Genomic DNA, 21,057 nt, shown 5'->3' on the forward strand with positions numbered 1-21,057 from the left:
GCAGAAATCACAAAATAGTCTGAAACCTAAACAAACTCAGGCTTTGCTACCATCAGTGAAGATGTAGTAGATTGCACGCAATTTTAGTTAGGGTAAATAGAGGTGTTGCTTCTCTACCAAGTCATCTTAGAAATTCAGTATTTCCACGTGTCCAAAATCATTTTTCCTCACCTCCTACAGCACTGTTTCTAACATTTCATCGTTGTTTTATTTTAATAAATTTATTTATTTTATCTATGTATTTTTGGCTGTGTTGGGTCCTTGTTGCTGCGTGGGGGCTTTCTCTAGTTGCGGCGAGTGGGGGCTACTCTTCGTTGCCTTGCGTGGGCCTCTCACTGTGGTAGCTTCTCTTGTTGCAGAGCACGGGCTCTAGGCGTGCGGGCTTCAGTAGTTGTGGCTCACAGGCTCAGTAGTTGCGGCTTGCAGGCTCTAGAGTGCAGGCTCAGTAGTTGTGGCTCACAGGCTCAGTAGTTGCGGCTTGCAGGCTCTAGAGTGCAGGCTCAGTAGTTGTGGCACACGGGCTTAGTTGCTCCGCGGCATGTGGGATCTTCCCGGACCAGGGCTCGAACCCGTGCCCCCTGCATTGGCAGGCAGATTCTTAACCACTGCGCCACCAGGGAAGCCCCTCATCGCTGTTTTAAACTATCCTTTGACATTTTAATATTGACAGCTGGCTCCCTCACCTGCAGGAGAACTAGCAGGGCCAATATTGTGGGTCCAAAATTATTTTTGCAGCGGGTAGCTTAGCTGCTGATTCTAGATAGTGGGGCCTTGTGACTTCCAGAGGGTGGTTCTCCCAAGTCAGAAATCTGCGTGTGCAGTTCGTAGCAGGGTGTGTGCACGTGTGTGCATGTGCACGTGTACACACACACCTGTGTGTGTTGGAGGCATGAGGCAGGAGCGGGTGAGGAGGGCACCACGGGCACTCTGGGGGCCACTGTTCAAAGCACATGCATCTGAATCTCGCCTGCCTGAGTCTCATCCTGGCTCTCCCTGGGTAACCTGAACAGGTGAAGGCCCTATGGGAGCCTCAGCAGGTCATCTATAAAATAAGGAGGGAATCAGACCCATGCCACCCTACAGCTTAGACATCCACAAGCAACATATAATTGCGATTCTACGCTCATCTTTTATGTTGTTGTTATTTTTCCACAGAGGTCTCATTGCCAGCAGTTTCACAGAAACCCACTATCTGCAAGGTGGCACTCATGTCTCCCTCATTCGAAATTACACAGTAAGTCATGCATGCTTGGACCACCGTGATACTCTGCTATCAGATCTGTGCTTAAACTCTGTAGCTGTTTTATTCTAAGCAAAGTCACAGGCCCAGATCTTTCACTTAGACCCCGAGAAGAGTTTGGGCATTGCTTACGGTTTGGGCATTCCATTATAACTCCAGAAAAACTTGGCTTTGGCCAGGCATGTGCCAGGACAGTCCTTGAAGGTATGGCTTGATTGCAGGCTGACACTGAACCCACCTGCCAGTGACCATGGGTTGCTAAGCTGGGCAAATCCTTCCTGGAAACCAAGCCCAAATTAGAGATGGCTCAGAAAGCAGTCACCCCTGGGCTGAACTTGGCTGCATTAAACTGGCAAGTCCCTTAAAGAAATTCAAAGGAAAACTGACTCTGCTTAACCTTTCTTAAATGTATCCACTGTGTCCATATGATTCTATATCATGGTTGTTACTGGAATGTGACATTTATCACCTCTTAGCTTTTCTAGTATCTGAAGTTTTATATGTAACTTAAACAAGATGCTAACTTTATTCATTTATTCCTCTTAACAAACGCTTAGTGTGCTCAGGTCCAGGTGTGAATGTGGGCATTAAAGAGAGTTGCTGCCCTCTGAGGACCAGAATGGTTACTTGTTTTAAAGAGCTATGGGTATTTGTTTTAAAAAGAATAAGCTTAGAGAAAGGCTTTACATTTACAACTGAAATGTCGTCAAGTAGCCATTATTGTCGGCAGAATTTTTGTTAATGCCTGACCAAGCTTGGGAGAATCAAAGAAATCCCTGGGAAGCAGAAACAAATCAGGGATGTAAGCTCAGAGCACTAAGCTGGTGAGTTGAGGTCACGGGACCCCAACGGGCTATTCAGGACTCAGAGAGAGGACCCCGTGCTTGGGGGTTGGGACAAAAGAAGTGGGTTCTGCAAATGAGAATCCCACGAAGGCTGGGGCCCCAGAGAGATGCTTCCTCTGTGAAAAAAGGGACAAGTAAAACTTCAGTCCAGAGAAGGGGCAACAGAGAGAATTGTCTCCAGGTGTCCTGGATTGAACAAAGATTTCATAAAAAAATAGAGAAAGTGAAACCCCAGCTAGCCTCATAAAGCGTATATTTGGAATGGGGTGGACTGGTGTTCAGATTTCTAATACCAGCCTAGGAATGGAATTCCCAGTAAATGTGGACCTCAAAACTGGTCCCAAATCAGCAGCCCTGCGTCCCATGGGCCCAAGCTGAAGTCAACCGAAAATAGTTCTATAGGGATATTTCTACAGCCCAGGTTACCTGAGATTCCCACATCAAAAACAAAGAAGAAGAAGAATATTATTAAAGATGACCCAAAAGCAAAATTACAAAACACACGATTCACAAAAGCCCGCGTAAATGACAAGGGAAACGAGAATTAGCACCTCCAGGAATGCGAGATAATAGAAAAGTCAGAGAAAAATCTGAAATATTTTAAAGAGAACAGAATAGGTCCAATAAAAATTCCAGAGTGAAAATACAGGGGAAAAAAAAAACTAAAGAAGCACCAACAATGCTCCCCCTTCTGCTTAAGCCATGGGATGGGCAGTTTGTTTCTCAGTGGTGTCATTAAGGACCAGCTGTTGGTTTTAGAAGGCGGAAGGGAAAGTGAATACAGATTTGTCCCTATTGAGTTTGTGGTGGGACAGCGTAGTAAAGGTGTTCAGTAGGCAGATAGCTATATGACCCTGGAGCACAGGGTAAGGATGGAGGCCACAAAAGAAGACCTGAGGGTCCATCTCAGATATAAGTAATCATTGGTGCCCTGACTTCACTTGACTTTCTTTTTTTTTCTCCTTTTTTCTCCTAAGAGGATGTCATTTATACGCCTTTAGAATTAGCACAAAAGCTCTCCTTACGGTGTAAATTGTTGTTCCAAATAGAAACAGAAAAAAGAGATCCTAGAAATACTTGACAATAGGCTCAAGTCCTCCAAATCTCCCTTATAGATGATAGTGAAGGTGCTTATTGATTACAGACCATCTAGAAGATGTGAGATATGCTTCCAAAGTTATTTTAATAGTTTCATGTTTTCTGTCTCCATCTCCCTGACCAATTTCCTCTTCTTAGGGCATTTTTGGTCCTTTTTTCTCATCTGGGAAGAAAACATATGATAAGAGAGAAGAAGAAATAGAGGACTAGATAAACGAGGGTCCAGCAGCCGCTGGGGCTGTTTGGGACTTGGATTGCGAAGGCTGAAGGCTATAAATCCAGGCATCTTAGAAGACAGCCTGTATGGAAGGGCACTGGAATGTTGATAGTAGTTGTCTCTGGTGGAGACTCTCTGTATTTTTCTATTTGGGGTGACTGATGTATATATGGGGTGGTGGAGGGGGTTACATTTCTCATCCTCATCTTTCCACGAGGTAACTGTATAGACAGGCAAACACCTACCCGCCCCCCGACTCACGCCCTCACTCCTCCCCATGGAAGCATCTTCTCAGGGAGAGGAGGGCGGGAGGAAGCAAGCCCTGGCAACCGCTGGTCCCTGCTAACTGGGGAGGGGGTAGAGCCCTTGCCTTGGAAATGCCATGAGGTAACCTTGCTGTCTTCCCTCAGTCGAGTGTGGGTGAGCCCTGCCGCCCCCTCTGTGGAGTATTCCAAGCAATGGTCTCCTGCAGCACCAGCTTCACCGAGATGGGTCCTCAGGCCTGGCTAATAAGAGCAGGGTGGGGAGATGAGGGGAGACGAGGGTTAGAAATTGCAGGAAGGCTCACTTCTGCCCTGACCTAAGTTGTGTCCTCTGATGGAATATACCAGAAACCCGTCTTTCAGAAGTAGTTAAGCTCATAGCGTATTTTGATCTTCATTGGACTCTTTGAATCTTTCTTCAGTAGGTGAACCAACTGGAGGCTGGGTTAATTGGCACCCCGAAACCTCCAGAAACAGCAAGCATATGTTGCTTTTACAATTAGAAAAACAATGACTTTTCTCGTAATCTGGGGCCACCTTCCCCCATTCCTTTGAATGCCTGTTCTGAGCTGTCAGCCACGTTACTGTAAAGACGAGTGAACAATCTCGTTCACTAAAGAAAACCCTTAGCCCTAGACAGCCCATCTTCCAGCAGAAACCCTTTAAGGGGAGCTCAAGGCCTCATATTGTCTTTCGTGGTGAGGAGACAGATGCAGCTTTGGGGGTTTTGTTTCTACTGAATCAGGCTGGGAAACAAAAAGAAATGTGCTGACTCATCCCCTTTTCCCCCAAAGTCAGCACACAATGGATTTCCCTAAATTTAAAATTATGTATAAAATAAGAACCACTTTTTGGCTAGCATCTTTCTTTTTTTAATTTAATCTCTCAACAATCAGTGTAAGCTGGTTGACAAGCAAACTAGTGGCTGATTTTAATTTTGGAATTGATCCCCTGTCTTTTATCTCTCTGTTATCCTGACAGGATGAAATATTTGTGGCTTAAGCCTTTGCTGGCCACATCTAAGGGAAGATTATGTCTTATACTGTCTCTTTTAATAAGGCCTGTGGGAGACAATGCCCATGATATTTATGCTATCTACATCCCAAAAGACAACTCTGGGAAAGGCCAGAATGCCCTCCAGAAAGTCTCCTAAATGTTTTCAGTGCTTTGGTCCAAACACATCCTTCTATTACATGCATGTTAACTGAGCGTCCCCATTGTGCCAGGCCCTGTGACTCCCACTGACAATAAAAACAGACAGGAGACCCACATGGAGCTGGAGGGTAGAGGCTGACATTATTCCAAGAATCACAGACCAAATTAAAATCTGGGCTAAGTGCACCGAAGGAAAGGCGAAGGGGCCTAATCTAGTCTAAGGAATCATGGAAGACTTCATGGAGGAAGGAACATGTGAACCAAGATCTGAAGTTTAAGGAGGCATGAACCAGGGGATGGCTGATGCCAACTTTCACCTGGAGGTGGGGAAATGTCTACAATTTGACAGGGACCAGAGTATGTAGGACTTGGAGGCCAAGGTGACAATTTGGTTGTCATGGAGGAAGATGGGGAAGCCACTAAAAAGCGTCAACCAAGGGGATGTCATAACTAGGGATAGACTTTGGAAGATTCCACTGGCTGCAGCTTGAAGGTCATCAGAGGGGCAAGAGCAGAGATCCAGCAAGGTCAGGCAGTTGGCTCTCGTGGAAGAGCCCAAATCCCGGGCAAGAGGAGACGGCTGCTGAGACCAGGGGCATGGAGATGGGGAGAAGGAAAAAGATCTGACCTTCTACACCTGAAGGGTTCCATTTGTTGTGTGTGTTTCTCATTCAAAAAATTTATGAAAACATTTGCTATAATAGACGTCCAAAGGGGACCTTCACTATTAACTGAGGCTGAACCATCAGACAGGCATGAAATCCCATATCTTGATCAAAAGTATTGTTTGAGTGACATCCCATTCATTTCCGCGGCAAATGTGTTTCCTATCAAAAAGGAGTAGAACCTTCTACAATCGGCTTGGACTGAACATGTCAGGGCAAATGGGTATTAGGGAATCAGCCACATCCCATCCCTGCTAGAGAGCATCTGAAGAGGATGGAAGATGATTCTGGGGGTTAGGAGGGAAGGCAGAGACCATTCCCGTCTCGTACAGGTACCAGGTATGAGCTAGGCCTGTTATCACATTCTTAAAAAATGATTTAAAATGGGATTACTTTCCCTAACATCTCCATACTCTCTGTGCGTCTAATTCATCAGCTCTCCCGGGCTTGCCTCTGCCTCAAAAGGCTGCTCCGTCCTCTCACTGACCAAGGCACTAAGCACCCCCTCTTCCCCTCAGGTCCCCGCCGTGTCCTGTGTTGATTTCCGCTTTCACAGCCGTCTTACCCCCCTCCCTGATCCACTGATACACTTGCTGCTGCAGCTCAACTCCTCCCTTCTTCTCGGCTGGAAGATTGTCATGGCCACCTGACGTTTCTCCCCACTTCTAATCTCACCTGTGTTGAATCCAGCCACCACTCCTGCCTACGTGATCCTTCTAGAGCATCTTTCTATTTATGCCATTCCCTTTTGCCCTTGTGTTTCAGTCCTCACAAATCATCCAGAGCTTCCTCAATGCCTCCTTAATCGAGTCCGAAGTTCTGAGACCAGTATTCCCATTCCATCATGGTGACATACCTTTTCACGCATGCAGTCATTCACTCATTCATTTATACACTCATTCAACAACAAATGTCTGTTGAGTGCCCAATGTAACATGAAGTAAGCGCCAGCAACACGCCAGGCATTGTGCAAAGCGCTTTACATACATTTTGTTGTTTGATCCTCACAATAAATCAGTTTTTGCTATTTTTACACGCAGATGAGGAAGCTGAGACATAGAGGGCTTGAGTAACTAGACTAAGCCCCCAGCTAATAAGGATTCAGACTCACACGGCCTGAGTCTAGAATCTGAGCTCCTAACCACTATAATACAGACAAAACACTGGAGTGTGTCTGTTGTATGTCCATGGCCGTGCTGCTTGCGTTGTGGAATTAGTATATAAAACTGTAGCGAGGTGGATTCAGGAATGGGCTGGCGTTCGTTTGCAAAGAGAGAGACCCAGCAGGTACTTCTTGGGGAGAGCAGAGGATGCTCTGCTGACCTGTTGTCCTGGGATACGGGGAGGGGCAGAAAGCCCTCTGGGAATTTGCTGAGTGCATCACTCCGAAGCCCAGTGGAACTGAGTAAGGTCTAGTGCCACGTGGTGGTGTACAGGAGGGAGGGGGATACATTCCCCATCCTCAAGGAACATACCATCTGACCACAGGCAACACGATGCACCCATGGCAAAGATGCTTTAGGAGCCAAACAGTGGAAGAGCCAAATCCACGTGGAATGTGCAGTGGGTTCCCAGAGGAGCTCCAGGTGTGGTGACTTTCCTTCTCTAAAGGTGTCAGGAGAGGCTCTGGGACAGCCTTCTGTCTGGAAGCAGTGTGTGTAGAGGGTGGGTTCAGAAGCCAGGGAGGCAGGCTGCCCAGGCTAAAATCCCAGCTTGAGCCCTGAACCAGCCGGGACCGTGAACACGAAACAGACAGACACTGAACCTGGCGCACAGTCAGGCTTCTAGAAGAGTGAGCCCGTTGTAGCCACTGCTCTGCCTTGATGATGGATTCACAACATCTCTTAACTACCCTGGACCATCCATTCCTTCTGAAGTCCTTCATGTATCGGGATAATAGGAGGAGAGAGGGAGCTGCGGTCAAGAAAGGGGTCCGTGAGCTGTGCCGGACACCAGGCTCTGAAGGCACGTGTCTCTGACCCCGCTCCCACCAAGCCCCTCAAGTCCCTCCTGCTCCTGTTCATCTATCTACACAGTCCGCACGACAGCCAAGAAGATTGAGAGCTGTGAGTCAGGAACTAGTGCGGCAGTGTAAGAAAACCACGCTCCCCGCTAAGGGGTCAGCTTTTCTCGCACGTGTTCATTCATTCATTCGGCAAACATACACTGAGCCGGGGTCCAGTGCAGAGGGAAATAGACAGGCAGAACATGGCGCTTACAGCATAATGGGTTTAAGTACATGTTGTCATATCCCAGATCTGTGACAAGGACATACATTTCACAGACTGAATCGATCCCTAAGACCCTGGGCAGCAAGTGTCAATCCCGTTTTACAAATTAAAAATAGAGACTGAGTCTCAAAGCACAAGACTTCCATCTCCGGATCGGTCCAGTGCTCTCACTATCGCAGCGGTGCCACTTCCCGGCCCAGGTTACAGGGCACTCCCAAAGATCGTGAACACAGTTTTGTAAGCTGCGTTCTCTCGTGCTGAATGCCAGCACCGCAAAGTAACGTGAGCGGCCCCTGAGGTTGGTCCTTCCCAATCTTTTAAGCAGACACGGTTCTTGTTAGAGCTGGGAGCAGACATGGCCCAGGGAGCGTGGGTGGGCTGACTTACTTCTCAGCAATCCATCCCGTACACTCTCAGGGGAAAGCGTAATGTCACTCAGTCAGAGAAACACACGGGGCTGCAAAGTCACTTTTTGCTTTGCTTGAATGCACTGTCACCTTTTTTCACTCTCAAGCAAACCCTTGGTATGTGGGGGCCTGATGCTCCATACAGGGGAGGAAAGGCTGGACCGTAGGTGTGCTGAAACGCAGGTCAGCAGCTCAGGCACACACGCACATGCACGTGTGCACACACACACTCACTCACCCTCACACCCCTCTGATCTGCAGATCTTTCTGAGTCTGGAAATGACTTTACTTTCCTCGGATTCCCTGAGTGATGAGGCTCTGCTGTACTTGAAAAAGTATTCTGTCCAAGTTTGGATTTTAGGTGATAACTTTTCATCGCGAGGGCGCACGTTCATAGCAGGAGGATGTGGAGGGAAGCTGTCCTGCCTGGGGATGAGACGCTGGACTTTTAGTCCCTGCTCTGCCATGAACCAGCTCTGTGACCTTAGACAGTTATTTAGCCAGTCAGGGCCTCAGTTTCCACATCTGTTCAGGGAAGGTTGGTCTTGGACGGCCTGAAGTTCCCTTCCAGCTAGAACACTGTGCGATTCAAATGCTAAATCAAGACAGTTTGTCACATTGCATATAGCGGGGGAGGCCCTTTCAAGTTCCCAAGGAAAAGAACATTGAAAATCATTTTCGCTCAGCTTACTCCCTAATGGAATTTGTCTGCTCACAGGTCCTTTTTAATCACGAGGTCAGGCCACTTTTGGTAGCAGTTTAGCATACAAAATTCCTTTCTTTCTAGTCCACTGAGAGTTGGGTAACAGAATTTTTATCTTACTTCCCGGATGGCATAGAGTTGAGGGCTACTATTTTCAAGCTCAAGTGTTCTTATTCTATATCCTCTTCCCCACCATTATATTTGATTGACAGTATTAAACAGAAGGAGAGTTTATTTTACTGGAGGGGAGAAATGCATTAGGTTAAGTAATAAGTATATAAAATAAATGGTTAGAGGTTTTGTAAAGGAAAAGATGTAATTTTGTGGTTATGCATGTTTGGGACTATTTTCTGTTATGTTTTGCTGGTGGAAAGAGAATGTATTGGACCAGCAGAACTAGGCCAAGACGACTGTGCAAATAAGATGATGTCTCGTTCAGCCACGTCTTTAGAGACATGAGCATGAGAGAAAGAAAGGGACGGTATGGTTTGACTCTCTTGAGGCAATTGGGAGGGGATGCAGTTGGGGAGGCTTGCAAGGGTAATTGTTGTGATCGACAGATCCAGTGGGCCCTGGGGCACAAGACCTCCAAGGCATGATGGATGCCTGCATCTCTCACAGGTGTGGCCACATCCAGATCCAACAGGCCACATGTTTGCAAATCTACAAGGCCTGGCAGGTTCCTGCCTGTTAACATCAGTCTATAGGAGGCAACCTGGCCCTCAGATACGGGGACACACACTCACCTGGAGACTTTGCTGAGTGGGCACTGCTGGCCCCCATGTGACGCTGCCTGCACTTCTCTCTCGACCTTGGCCACCACCAAAGGGGATCAAGCCCCCCAGAGGAGTAGGAACGTACATCTCCTCCACTCCCCATGGTCAAATTCCCCAGCCAATTATGTGACACCTAGTGTGATGAGTCTTTCTCTCTGATTTGTCAATTTATCTATATGATGACTTCTATATTATAAAAACCAAATCACATGTGTTTAAACATTTAGTTAATCATATTGAAAAAAACAAAACTTCATGAGATTGCAATTGTCCTGGAGGATCTGGAATTTGGAGTTCTAGTAATAGTCAAGAGAGAGCAATGGGCTTGCTAGTCAACTGTCTGAAGGTGAACAGAAGGTAGTTTTAGAGCTAAGAAATGAGGTGTTAACTCTGGTACTGACTAAGAGAGTTGGGGTTGTTTAAGGACCAGAGTACAAGAGCTAGAATCCACCCGCTCCTCTTTTTTTTCTTCACCCCCTCTTTTATAAGCAATAATTCAGCCTAGTTGTTGAACTGGAAATTAATTTTATACTAATTTGTTCTCAGCTCATTCTTTAATAAGCTTATATTTCTGGGTATTTAATTTGAAAGCACATTTGATAAGTAATCTATTAAAAAGTAAATCGACACTGAGAATAAATCAGTTTGAAATTCCAGAGGTCAGTCATTAAGACTATTGTCACCATTTGGTTTTTAATTTTTTAACCAATACTTGGTTTCCTATAGCAATACTTCACAGTTATCTAAAATGGAGCAAATTATTTAATGTACAAGACCCTCAAAGATGGGTAAGTCAAAAACCAGTGACGCTCGTTCCCCCAGGCAGCCTAACTTATAACGCCAGCTGGGTCCCTTCACTTCCTGAGTCATCTCAGCCCCAACATGTCTGCTGGGTTCCCAGGGCTGAAATCCCCCCACCCTGTGCAGAGGGGACCAGGCCCCCCTGATGCTCTGGGGCATTACAATCCAGTTACACAACCTCCCCATGTTTAGAGAATTGTTATCATGACTCCCTGAAGTACCCAAAGCTAGAGTTACCTAGAGAGGGGGAACCATGGAGCCTTTCAAAAGTTACTTCCCATGGAAACCGAAGAGGCAGGCTGGCAGCAAGGGTGCCCCATGGCCTGGCTGGATGCCTGGCGGCTGGCTGGGCAGTGTCCCCCAGCACTATCCTTTGTGCCCCCTTCCCCAGGCCACGTGCTCACTGAAGAGGACACCCTCGCCAGAGGAGAAATGGGGCAGTGAGTCTGCCTCCGTGCCTGAATCTCCCAGCCAAGCAGACAAAGCCCCTCCCTGAACTGTCCCTCTCCCCCATTGCCCATCTTTGTGCATGTGCTTTCCCTCTGTGGGCAATCCCCTCTCCCACCTCTGTCCCTGGCCACCGGGCCACCCCACTCCTCAACGTTGTATGGGGGTCAAAAAGGAGGCCCAGAAAATGTCATTATTTCCAGCTGGTATAGTCAACAACATAAAAAGTCCAAGCTATGCTACAAATTGTTAAGCTGATAAGATGGCCCAGCAGGAGTCTCTGATACAAGATCAACTTTAAAAAATAAAAAAGCTTTCCTTTACATTAAAAATAACCACGTATAAGATGTAATAGAAAAAAAGACCCTATTTATGATATCAACAAGCCTATACAATACCTAGACATAAGCCAAGTGAAAACTTTCCAAAGCCGTTCAAAAAAAAAAAAAAAAATCTAAAACTAGGCAGAAGGACATAAAAATGGCCTTATTATGTGGAGAGACATACCGTGTATATGAATAGAAAAACTTTTTATTTGAAAACTACAAATCCTGACTAACTTGACCTCTACATTCAAATTAGTCAAGCTGAAATCTCAAAGGATTATTGCAGAGCTTAAAATTTGATTCTAAAATTCACCTGAAAGAGAAAATAGGCAATAATACTGTAGAAACTTCTGAAGAAAAAATAGTATCAAAAGAAAACTCACTCTCAACAAGGTTGCCAAGACAAATTGGGGAAAGAATAGTTTTCTAACAAATGGTTCAGGGCACCTGGATATCCACATGCAGAAGAGTGAAATTGGAGCCCTACTTTAAGCATATACAAAAATTAATTCAAAGTGAATCAAAGATCTAAATGTAAGAGCTAAACCTATAAAACTCTTAAAACATAGGTGTAAGTCTTTGTCACCTTAGGTTAGGTAAGGGTCTCTCAGATATGGCACCTAAAGCATAAGCAACCAAATTAAGAAAATAGAGAGCTTGGACCTCATCAAAATGATCAGCTTTTGTGCTACAAAAGACATCAAGAAAGTGAAAAGACAACCCACAAAATGGGAGAAAATATTTGCGAATCATATCTCTGGTAAGGGTCTAGAATCTAGGGTATATAAAGAACTCTTCCAACTTAACAATAAAAAGACAAAAAAAAAACAATTAAAAAATAGGCAAAGGATTTGCATAGACATCTCTCCAGAAAAGATGCATAAATAGCCAATAAGCATGTGAAAAGATGTTCAACGTCATACGTTATTAGGAAAATGAAGATCAAAACCACAGCGAGACACTACTTCACATATACTAGGATGGGTGTAATCAACAGCATAGACAATAACAAATGTGGGTGAGGATGTGGACAAGTTCATACATTCATCCCACACACTGAGAATGTAAAATGGTTCAGCTGCTTGGGAAAAATTTGGCAGTACTTCAGAATGTAAACAGAGTCACCATAAGATCCAGCAATCCCACTTACAGATATATAACCATATACCTACCCATAGTGTATACCCAAGAGAACCAAAAAAATATGTCCACACAAAAACTTGTACGTAAATGTTCATGGCAGCATTATTCATAATAGTCTAAAAGTGGAAACAGCCCAAATCCCCAGCAACCGATGAATGGGAAAACAAAATTTGGTATATCCCTACAATGTCATTTTATTCAGCAAAAAAAAGGAATGAAGTACTAATACTTGCTACAACATGAATGAACCTTGAATACATTATGCTAAGTAAAGGAAGCCAGACACAAAAGGCCACATTTTGTATGATTCCACTTAACGTGAAATGAAATGAATAGAATAGGCAAATCCATAGAGACGGGAAGTAGTTTAGTGGTTGCCAGGGGTGGCTAATGGGAAGTGACTGCTAATGGGTGTGAGGTCTCTTTTTGGGGTGATGAAAATGTTTTGGAATTAGATGTGATGGCTGTACAACATTATGAATGTACTAACACCCATAATAGTATGCTTTTAAAAGGTGGATGTTATGGTATGTGAATTTAATCACAATCAAAAAAGAGAACTTGCTCTGATATCAAAATGTTCCTATAGAATAATAGGAATTAAAACAGTGTGGTGTTGGCTCAGGAATGGACAGATGGAGGTTTGCCTCAGTGGACCAGCATAGAGAACACGGAGGTGGAGCCACATACATATGTGGGCATTCGATATCTGACAAGGTGACATTTCAAATCAGTAAGAAAAGGAAAATGGTGGTGAAGAACAGCTGTCTCTTAGTTTGTGGGGAAGGTTGGATTCCAACCTCATACCTCCACAAGAATGAATTCCAATTTAGATTACATAACTAATTCTAAGAACTAATTCTAAGAAATAGAAGAAAATAAGAGAGGACATATGTATAACGTTGAAGAAAGCCATCTTAAGCAATACACAATATGCATGAATTTGATTGTATAAGAATTGGAAACTCTTGTAATAAATACAATAAAAGATATCGTAAGTCAGTTAAGAAGACATTTCTCACATAATTAATATCCTGAATATGTAAAGAACTTCCACAATCAATAAGAAAAAGTCAAAATAACAAATGTTCTGCAGCACTCCCTTCCTGTAATTGCCTTTTCAGATGATCCCAAAATTTTGTCCTCTTTTTGGCCCGTTTTTCATGATATGGGATTTCCCTGGCCACTCAATCCCATCCAGCCCTCTTTCTCAGCAAAGTCAAGGTGGTCTTTGGAATGTTGTCCCTGTCGGGCAGGACAGCTGGACACCCTGCCCTGCCCTGGAAAAAGTGATTAACTGTGGTCATGATTGAAGGAGCTGTGTGCTGAGGCTGAAACCCCAGCGTCCACTTCTCCTGTCCCTTAGAAGACGCAGCCCTTTGCCTCGGGACCGTACGCCACTGGCATCCAGAGGCCTTGAATGAGGAGCACTAAATGCACTTAGCGTTTCTTGCCAGCCAGCCACTTAATTGGGGCTGCAACATAACATTTGTTCAACAATAAAATTAACCTTGATTCCGGACGGATATCTGTCTTCACTAAGGACGTGTCCGTGCTGTGGTTTCTTTTTGCAAGTGACATTATTAAAGAAATGGCATATTGCAGGCATGTCACCCAAGGACTTTTGTCTTAGAAGACCTTCCTATTTTTCTCTCCTGCTAAGAGAGTCTTTCTGCTCTCAACTGGGCAGTTCATCGAGGTACCCACTATCTCTCCTCACCCCCTTCCTCTCATAGCCATTTCTGTTTTCATAAGCCATAGATTTGGCCTCATTTTATTGCATTTCACAGTGTGCTTAAATACCCCACACGGTTCCTCATCTCATTACAAAAGACAATTTGTAATGCGGAAAATGGCAATGTGATTTGTTCAGCTGCTGGAGTTTGTAAAACCTTCCGCATCAGGGCTTTCCTGAAGGGTGTCAGAGAGACGAGAATGGAACCGGGATGCAATTAGAAAACCTGTTGATAATCTCTAAGTAAATCAGATATTCCTGCCATAGATCCTGGCTGGGTCACGTGGGGCTGGCATGAAACATTAAGACCGCTGGTTCAATATTTTATGCAAAAGGGAATTCTGTAGCTGAAAACAAGATGATTGGAGGCCGTTGGTTTATTGTGAGTGGGCAAGAAGACATCATGACTGAACCGACTTTCTCCTCCTTTCAGGGTCACTGTTACTACCATGGACACGTGCAGGGCTATTCTGGTTCCACGGTCAGTCTCAGCACTTGTTCTGGTCTCAGGTAAGTGACCTTGACAGTGGCAGCTCTGGCCTTAAGCACAGCTACCGCAGACCACCCCCTTCTCCGATCGCTCTAAAGCACTAGAGTGACGGACCTCGCCCCTGCCTGGCAGAACCGAGGAGCCCTTGCCCGGCAATGCGGAGGGCACCGCACCCCCCCCACTCCCATCTCAGCTCGCCTTCCTTCGCTGCTCCTCTTTCGAGGCCGTCCTCAGGCCTGGTAGGTTGGCTGGGTTTCAGTAGCCAAGGATTTGGGGAATATCTTTTGTTTTTGTGGCTCGATGCCAAACAACTCCCAGTGTTAAAAAAAATAGGACATTAGGTATTAGCATTTCAGCTGCTTGCTTAATAAAAATGAAAAGGGCCTCTTCTCACTAGGACACAAAGTGAGGGGCTGACTGAGCACAGATCCAGGTGAGCTGAGTACGGGCCTGGGTGGCAGGGGCCCCTGCCCGACGCAGGAAACAATCCCTTCTGCTGCCGAGGACGAGCCAGCCCCGCCTTCCAGTCGCAGCAACCGGCCCCGGCGGGCTCTGTGGGCTCCCCAGGAAAACCAGTCTGTTGACAGATTCCCAGCTGCCTCAGCCTCTTGACTGGGTTTATCTATCTAGTTTGTGAACTAGCAGCTTGTGTCCTCAAAGTCCTGCTTTGCTTTGGCCGCTGCCACCAGAGTGCGGGTCTGCGGAGGGCAGGACGGAGGGCCTGGGACAGCGGCGGCCCAGGGAACGCGGGACTGTGCGCCGTGGGTCTGCGAGTACTGCGTGCCATGGCGGAGAAAGAACCTTGGTGCACACCCCGCACACACACCACACACACAACATACACACCACAGACACACACACAATATACCACACACACCACAAACATACACACCACACACACACAATATACCACACACACCACACACACACACACCACATACACACCACAGACACACACACAATATACCACACACACCATACACACAACATACACACCACAGACACACACACAATATACCACACACACCACACACACCACATACACACCACAGACACACACAATATACCACACACACCACATACACACCACAGACACACACACAATATACCACACACACCACACACACACACAACATATACACCACAGACACACACACAATATACCACACACACCACACACACCACAAACATACACACCACAGACACACACAATATACCACACACACCACATACACACCACAGACACACACACAATATACCACACACACCACAAACATACACACCACACACACACAATATACCACACACACAACATCCACACCACAGACACAATATACCACACACACCACAGACACACACAATATACCACACACACCACACACACACACACCATACACACCACAGACACACACACAATATACTACACACACCACACATACACACCTTAGCACACACATACCACACACTATATACCACACACCACCACACACAGTACAAGCACCACACACACCCTGTAACACACTCACACACAATTTATCCCACACGACATACCACACATATCAACACAACACACACACAACATGCCACACACAACATACCCCAGGCACACAGTGCACCTTGGACAACTCAGCACACGTAACACACTACACACGGCGGGAGCGAAGTGGCGATCAGGGGCGCTGGGCGGGGTTTAGCGGCTGTGGATGGAGACAGACGCCCGCGCAGGGGAGCGGAAGCGGCGCTCCCGGAAACCTCGCCTCCCGTGAGTCCTGCCGCGCTGCGAGCATTTACAGGTACTCTGGAATTAATGAGTAATCGCGTTGGCGGCTCTTACGGACAGACAGTACAGCCGCTAGTGGACGGAATTCTCCAGAATAACAGCACCCGAGTCTGGCCGCGGCCTGGTCAGCACGTGCAGTCCTGGGCCCTGCTGGCAGCTGGACCGGCCCGAGGGAGGGTGCAGCTGGGCCTCCGGCCGCACGTCCCCCTGCCCGTCCTTTCCTGGGGCGTCCCTGCCCCACGTGCGCCCCAACCCCCCGCCGACCCCCAACACGTGTCCCCCCGGCCGCTGCCGTTCCTCGTGGCGTGGGCCACCTGCGCGCCTTACATGTACGTGAAGGAGGGCAGCGCAGCACGCCCTGCAGTCGGTGTCCGTGTTCAGCATCGTTTTGGCATCGTCCTTCCGGGCGCGTGCGGGGCGGCCTCTTCCCTCACTGCGCACAGCCTTCCGTTCCACGAACACCCGCGTTTCCTCTCCTCGTTTTCTCCGCCACGTGCATTTAAGTGGTTTCCAGCCTCTCTCAGCTGCCAACCACCGGCCCCGCAGGCCTCGGGCTCCGTGACCCGGGCGCGGCTCCGATGGAGGCGCCCGAAGGAGGGAAGGGTGTGACCTGCCCAGTCCTGCCACCGTGTCCTGCCAGCATGCCCGCCCGGTTTCCACTCTGACCATCAGAGGACGGGGGTTCTGTTTCCTCACGTCTCCCCCAGTCCTTGAGATACCGGATTCATTCTTAAGTATTTACCATTGGAATCTAACAGGCTGTTCAAAACGTGGCTCCCCTCCCCCTTCGCCTGCTCCAGTCCCACGCAGGGAAACCACAGCAGCAAACGTGGGCTGGGGTGAGGAGGTGACGGGAACATTCAGGAGAGCGTCAGGGGGAGGGTAGTTTGAGGGGGGACCGTGTGTCCCCAGGGCACAGTGGGAAGGTATGAGGGGCAGAGCAAGGAGGGTGGGATCAGTTAGAGGACTGAAGAGTTGTGTGGGGATAAGGGCCCAGTTCTCCTGGAAAACCAGGGCACAGGCACCTGGAGGACACAGAGATGAAGGATGGGGTCAGACCTGCTGGCATCTGGGCCAAGGTGAGTGACCAATTGGAGGTAGGCCTTCTGGGATCATCAGATAGATGTCCATGCCCCGGAGCACAATAGCCCAAGCAGTGACCAATCACTGGGCCTCTCTGAGCGCCAGTTGCCTTGTATTTAAAATGAAGCTAAAGACTCTAGCTGAGACTGGTGGTTGTGAAAACGAGTACAACGACCCATAGGAAAGCCCAGCCCTGTGCCTGACCTTGAGTGAGCAGCCAGTGGAAAAACCATCAGCCACTTGAGACAGTCTTACATTCTTTGATTCTGGGACTGGGCCAGTCAGGGAGGCGTGAACATGCAGTGCTTCTGGGTTAATTCCATGCAGAGCTACACTGCGAGAGCCAGGTGGAGCACACAGGACCACACACACCTGAGAATTACAGTCACCCCTCTCCTGTGTGGTGTCCAATACACCTGAAAGTAGAGAGTCTCTAACACATACATGGGAAGTCGGCACTTTACTGTCGCACCTCTCTGGAACCTGAAAGATGGACCTGTTTTGAAGGCTAGATATTTCCAACCTTCAAATTAATATAGAGGTCACTGTGTGCAAAGAACATAAAAGCTAAATCAAACTGGCTTAAAGGCCAAGCATAGAGGTAGATTCATGCTATGGAAAAGTCCAGAGACGGCTTCAGGTATGGCTGGTTCCAGGGCCTAACTGATGTTATCAGAATCCATTCTCTCTCCATCTTTGGCCTCTACCTTCTTCTGTATTGATTTCATTCTCAGTCACTGTTTATTTTTGCGGTGACAGAGGGTCTTCAGGCAGCTCCAGACTTACATCCTCAGAGGGCAAGTAGAAGAAGGAGGGCCCTTCTTTTAAGCTCAGCAAAAGTCCTCAAAATGCAACTTATCATCCCTCACTGGGTCATGGGCCCCTCCCTGAAATAATCACCGTGGTCAGTGGTGGGTGGAATGCTCTAATTTAACAGGTTATGTGCCCGACCCCTGGGCCAGGCTGAGTGTGAACCACACCCAGCCTCAGGGGCTGGTGCGGGTGGCGGAGAAGGGTGGGTACATGAAGGACAACCAGAAAAAGGACAGATGAGGGCCAGGGACACACAGAAACTACAGGCCAACTCCAACAACAGCTTCCACATGTTTGTGAAAACTCTAAGCTAGCGAAACTGAGACCAGGCGTAAACGGAGAGGTCCGGGTTGGTCTGATAACTTTCAGGTGGTTTTCATAGGGTATCAAACCGTTGATGGATAAAGAGATGAGGGTATCTTCAAGGGAATTCCTAATAGCTCGTTTTTACACTAAATACAACAATCTGCAAACCAGTGACATTAACTAATTAGTTTTAAATTATGAAGATGAACGACTGGGTAGAGTATTCCTGAGTAACATTTAAATAGGACAGATCTGCCCCCTGTGCTTGGCCTTGCCACTTGCTCTCTACTCCCTGTCCTTCATCCCAGGCCTGCCCCACAAAGGCACAGGTAACTGTCAGGGTCCCCGGTTTCTCCCTCACAGAGGGGTCCATCTCTCTGACCAGATTCTGCAGAGCGTCTGAGTCTCAGTGACCACCTCCTGTCTCCGGCACCTGGAGAATGTCCGCCCGCCCCACCCCGGGTACCTGGCACAGGGCACAACTTGGCAAAGAGGAATACTGTGACATACTTATGGCTGGGGTTCCAGGAAGAGTCAGGGGAGTGAGTGCTGCGTCGTCTGGTGTCGACCACCAAGACGGGGTGGGAACACTGACGGAGCAAGCTGCTGCGTGGGGATGGAGCTCCTGAGAATTTTAATTTCCCAGATCTTTGTGCTGTTGTTACAAAAGCAGTAGACCGTGCATCAACAGAGAAATTCCGGAGTTATGTAGTCAACTTTATGATCTTGCGAGGAGAGAATCAGACCAGAGACAAAGCTGTGTTCGATCAACTGCTTCCTGGCAGAAGAATCAATCGAGAGGGGAAATAAAAATGCAACTAGGGTAGCACCAGCCTGGTAGATTTTGAGGAAGAATATAGGATTAAAAATTATGTGAAATATGGTGTGACCCCAAAATACATTCAGAGCTAGGAATGTGGAGGAAAACTGGAGTGTCCTAGGGGATGCATTAATTAGAGCCCAGCAGATTACAGTTTTGCAGAGAAAAAGCAGAGAAGGAACATCCTGCTTTGCTTCAAAAAGGCTGATCAAAGACGGGCAGGCAAGGAAAGCTCTGTTTTGGAAGAGAGAAGAGAGGAGGGAAGCAAACAAGTCATCCTTCTTCATTTGAAGCTTGAAGGGGAAAAGATAAGGAGAGAGAAACGCATGGAGATCCCAGCAGAAAGGGGGATTAAAGAGGAAACAGCTCTTGAATGGAGGGAATGAAGTGCAACGTGGAAAATAGGTCATAAAAACGAGTGCCGCCATAGAGCTTATCCTTCCTTTGAAAGGACTCCAAGTCAAACGGGAAGTTCGGGCCATAAGTTAGTTTTGTACCATATCATATGTCTCCCCAAGATGCCCAGCCCTCGTTAGCACAGTGTCAGCACAGCGTTCATGGTTCTCCTGGTCTCTGTTGTTGCCCTCGCTGCTTCGTGCCTCGGCCCTGCTCCTGAGTCCCTAAGCCCACGAGCATCCCCGTGAGCACCAGATGCTCCTTGACACTGTCATGCATGGGTACCATGTTCCAGTGATGGGGAGAGAATTCTGCCCCTGTCCCAGAGGAGCTTAGCCGCTGCGTTTTGTAATGGGACAGACGTCCAGCCCTGGCTCGCTCCTGCCAGGGCATCCAAATAGCCATGTCCCTGTGTCCTGATTTGATTCACAAACACCACATTGCTGTCCCCTTCCAGCTCCCTGGTTAGAGCATGAGATCCTTAGGGGGGAAAAGCCTGTCTCTCACCATTTCTTCCTCTTCTCTTGCTCCACCTCCGAGCTTCTGCTTGGAAATCTGGCATAAGGACTCTTGGGGGCTCACGATTTTGGAATGAGCCAAGAGTTTTCCCATCCCCTGCGGGCATGGTGGTTAAAATGAGGCTTAATTTCTTAGGGAATCACCTGTGCTTTGATAGACTTAAGGGAAGCATTCCCGTAACAGATGAGGAAACTGGTATCTAGAGTTGTAAACTAGGTATTCGTTGTAATGACAACTTCATTTTTAAGTGGAGTTTAGGATACCTGAGCACGAGGTGTACACGCACGCACACCTACACACTCACGCTTTCACATATGCTCTCGCACACACGCAGACACACACACACCCCCCAAGGGTGATGACAAGCAGGCTATGTCATACTTTACTCTTTGCCATCATCACAATTTCTGCTTTCAGGAGGGCAGGGACAGGTGTTAGTGCCACTGCTTTACAGAGCAGCGGAGGCTCAGTCACCAGGAACCTGGTCCTGATGCTGCAGCTCGGAGCTGCAGGTGCTCACGTCAAAGGATGCTGTCACCCCCTTCCTAGTCACAGCTGCTGTCTCAGGAGAGAGGCATCTCGTGCATTGACACCAAGCCTTGGCACGTTCTCGTGCGACGCTCACTAAGCTGTAGGCAGGTGTTACATTCCTCAGATTATGGATGAGGAAGCAAAGCCTGGGAAAGTGGCTTCCCCAGAGTCCCTCAGCTGTAATGGGCAAAACTCCATCTCAAACCCAAGTCTGGCTGACTCCTTGTTCCATATTTGCTCCACAAGATCTTTTGCGCAACTTGGATC

At 47.4% G+C, this 21,057-nt stretch overlaps 1 protein-coding gene across 1 annotated transcript in view; it reads left to right on the top strand.

Annotated features, from left to right (window-relative positions):
• Positions 1–21,057, top strand: part of ADAM12 (ADAM metallopeptidase domain 12) — a 390,595-nt gene that overhangs the window by 257,283 nt on the left and 112,255 nt on the right. The window contains exons 4-5 of the mRNA XM_061183918.1: positions 1,156–1,234; positions 14,486–14,562. Coding sequence (XP_061039901.1) covers positions 1,156–1,234; positions 14,486–14,562 — 156 coding nt within the window. The remainder of the gene's footprint in view (positions 1–1,155; positions 1,235–14,485; positions 14,563–21,057) is intronic.

This window comes from Eubalaena glacialis, chromosome 1 (assembly GCF_028564815.1).
Source record: "Eubalaena glacialis isolate mEubGla1 chromosome 1, mEubGla1.1.hap2.+ XY, whole genome shotgun sequence".
Lineage (NCBI taxonomy): Eukaryota > Metazoa > Chordata > Mammalia > Artiodactyla > Balaenidae > Eubalaena > Eubalaena glacialis.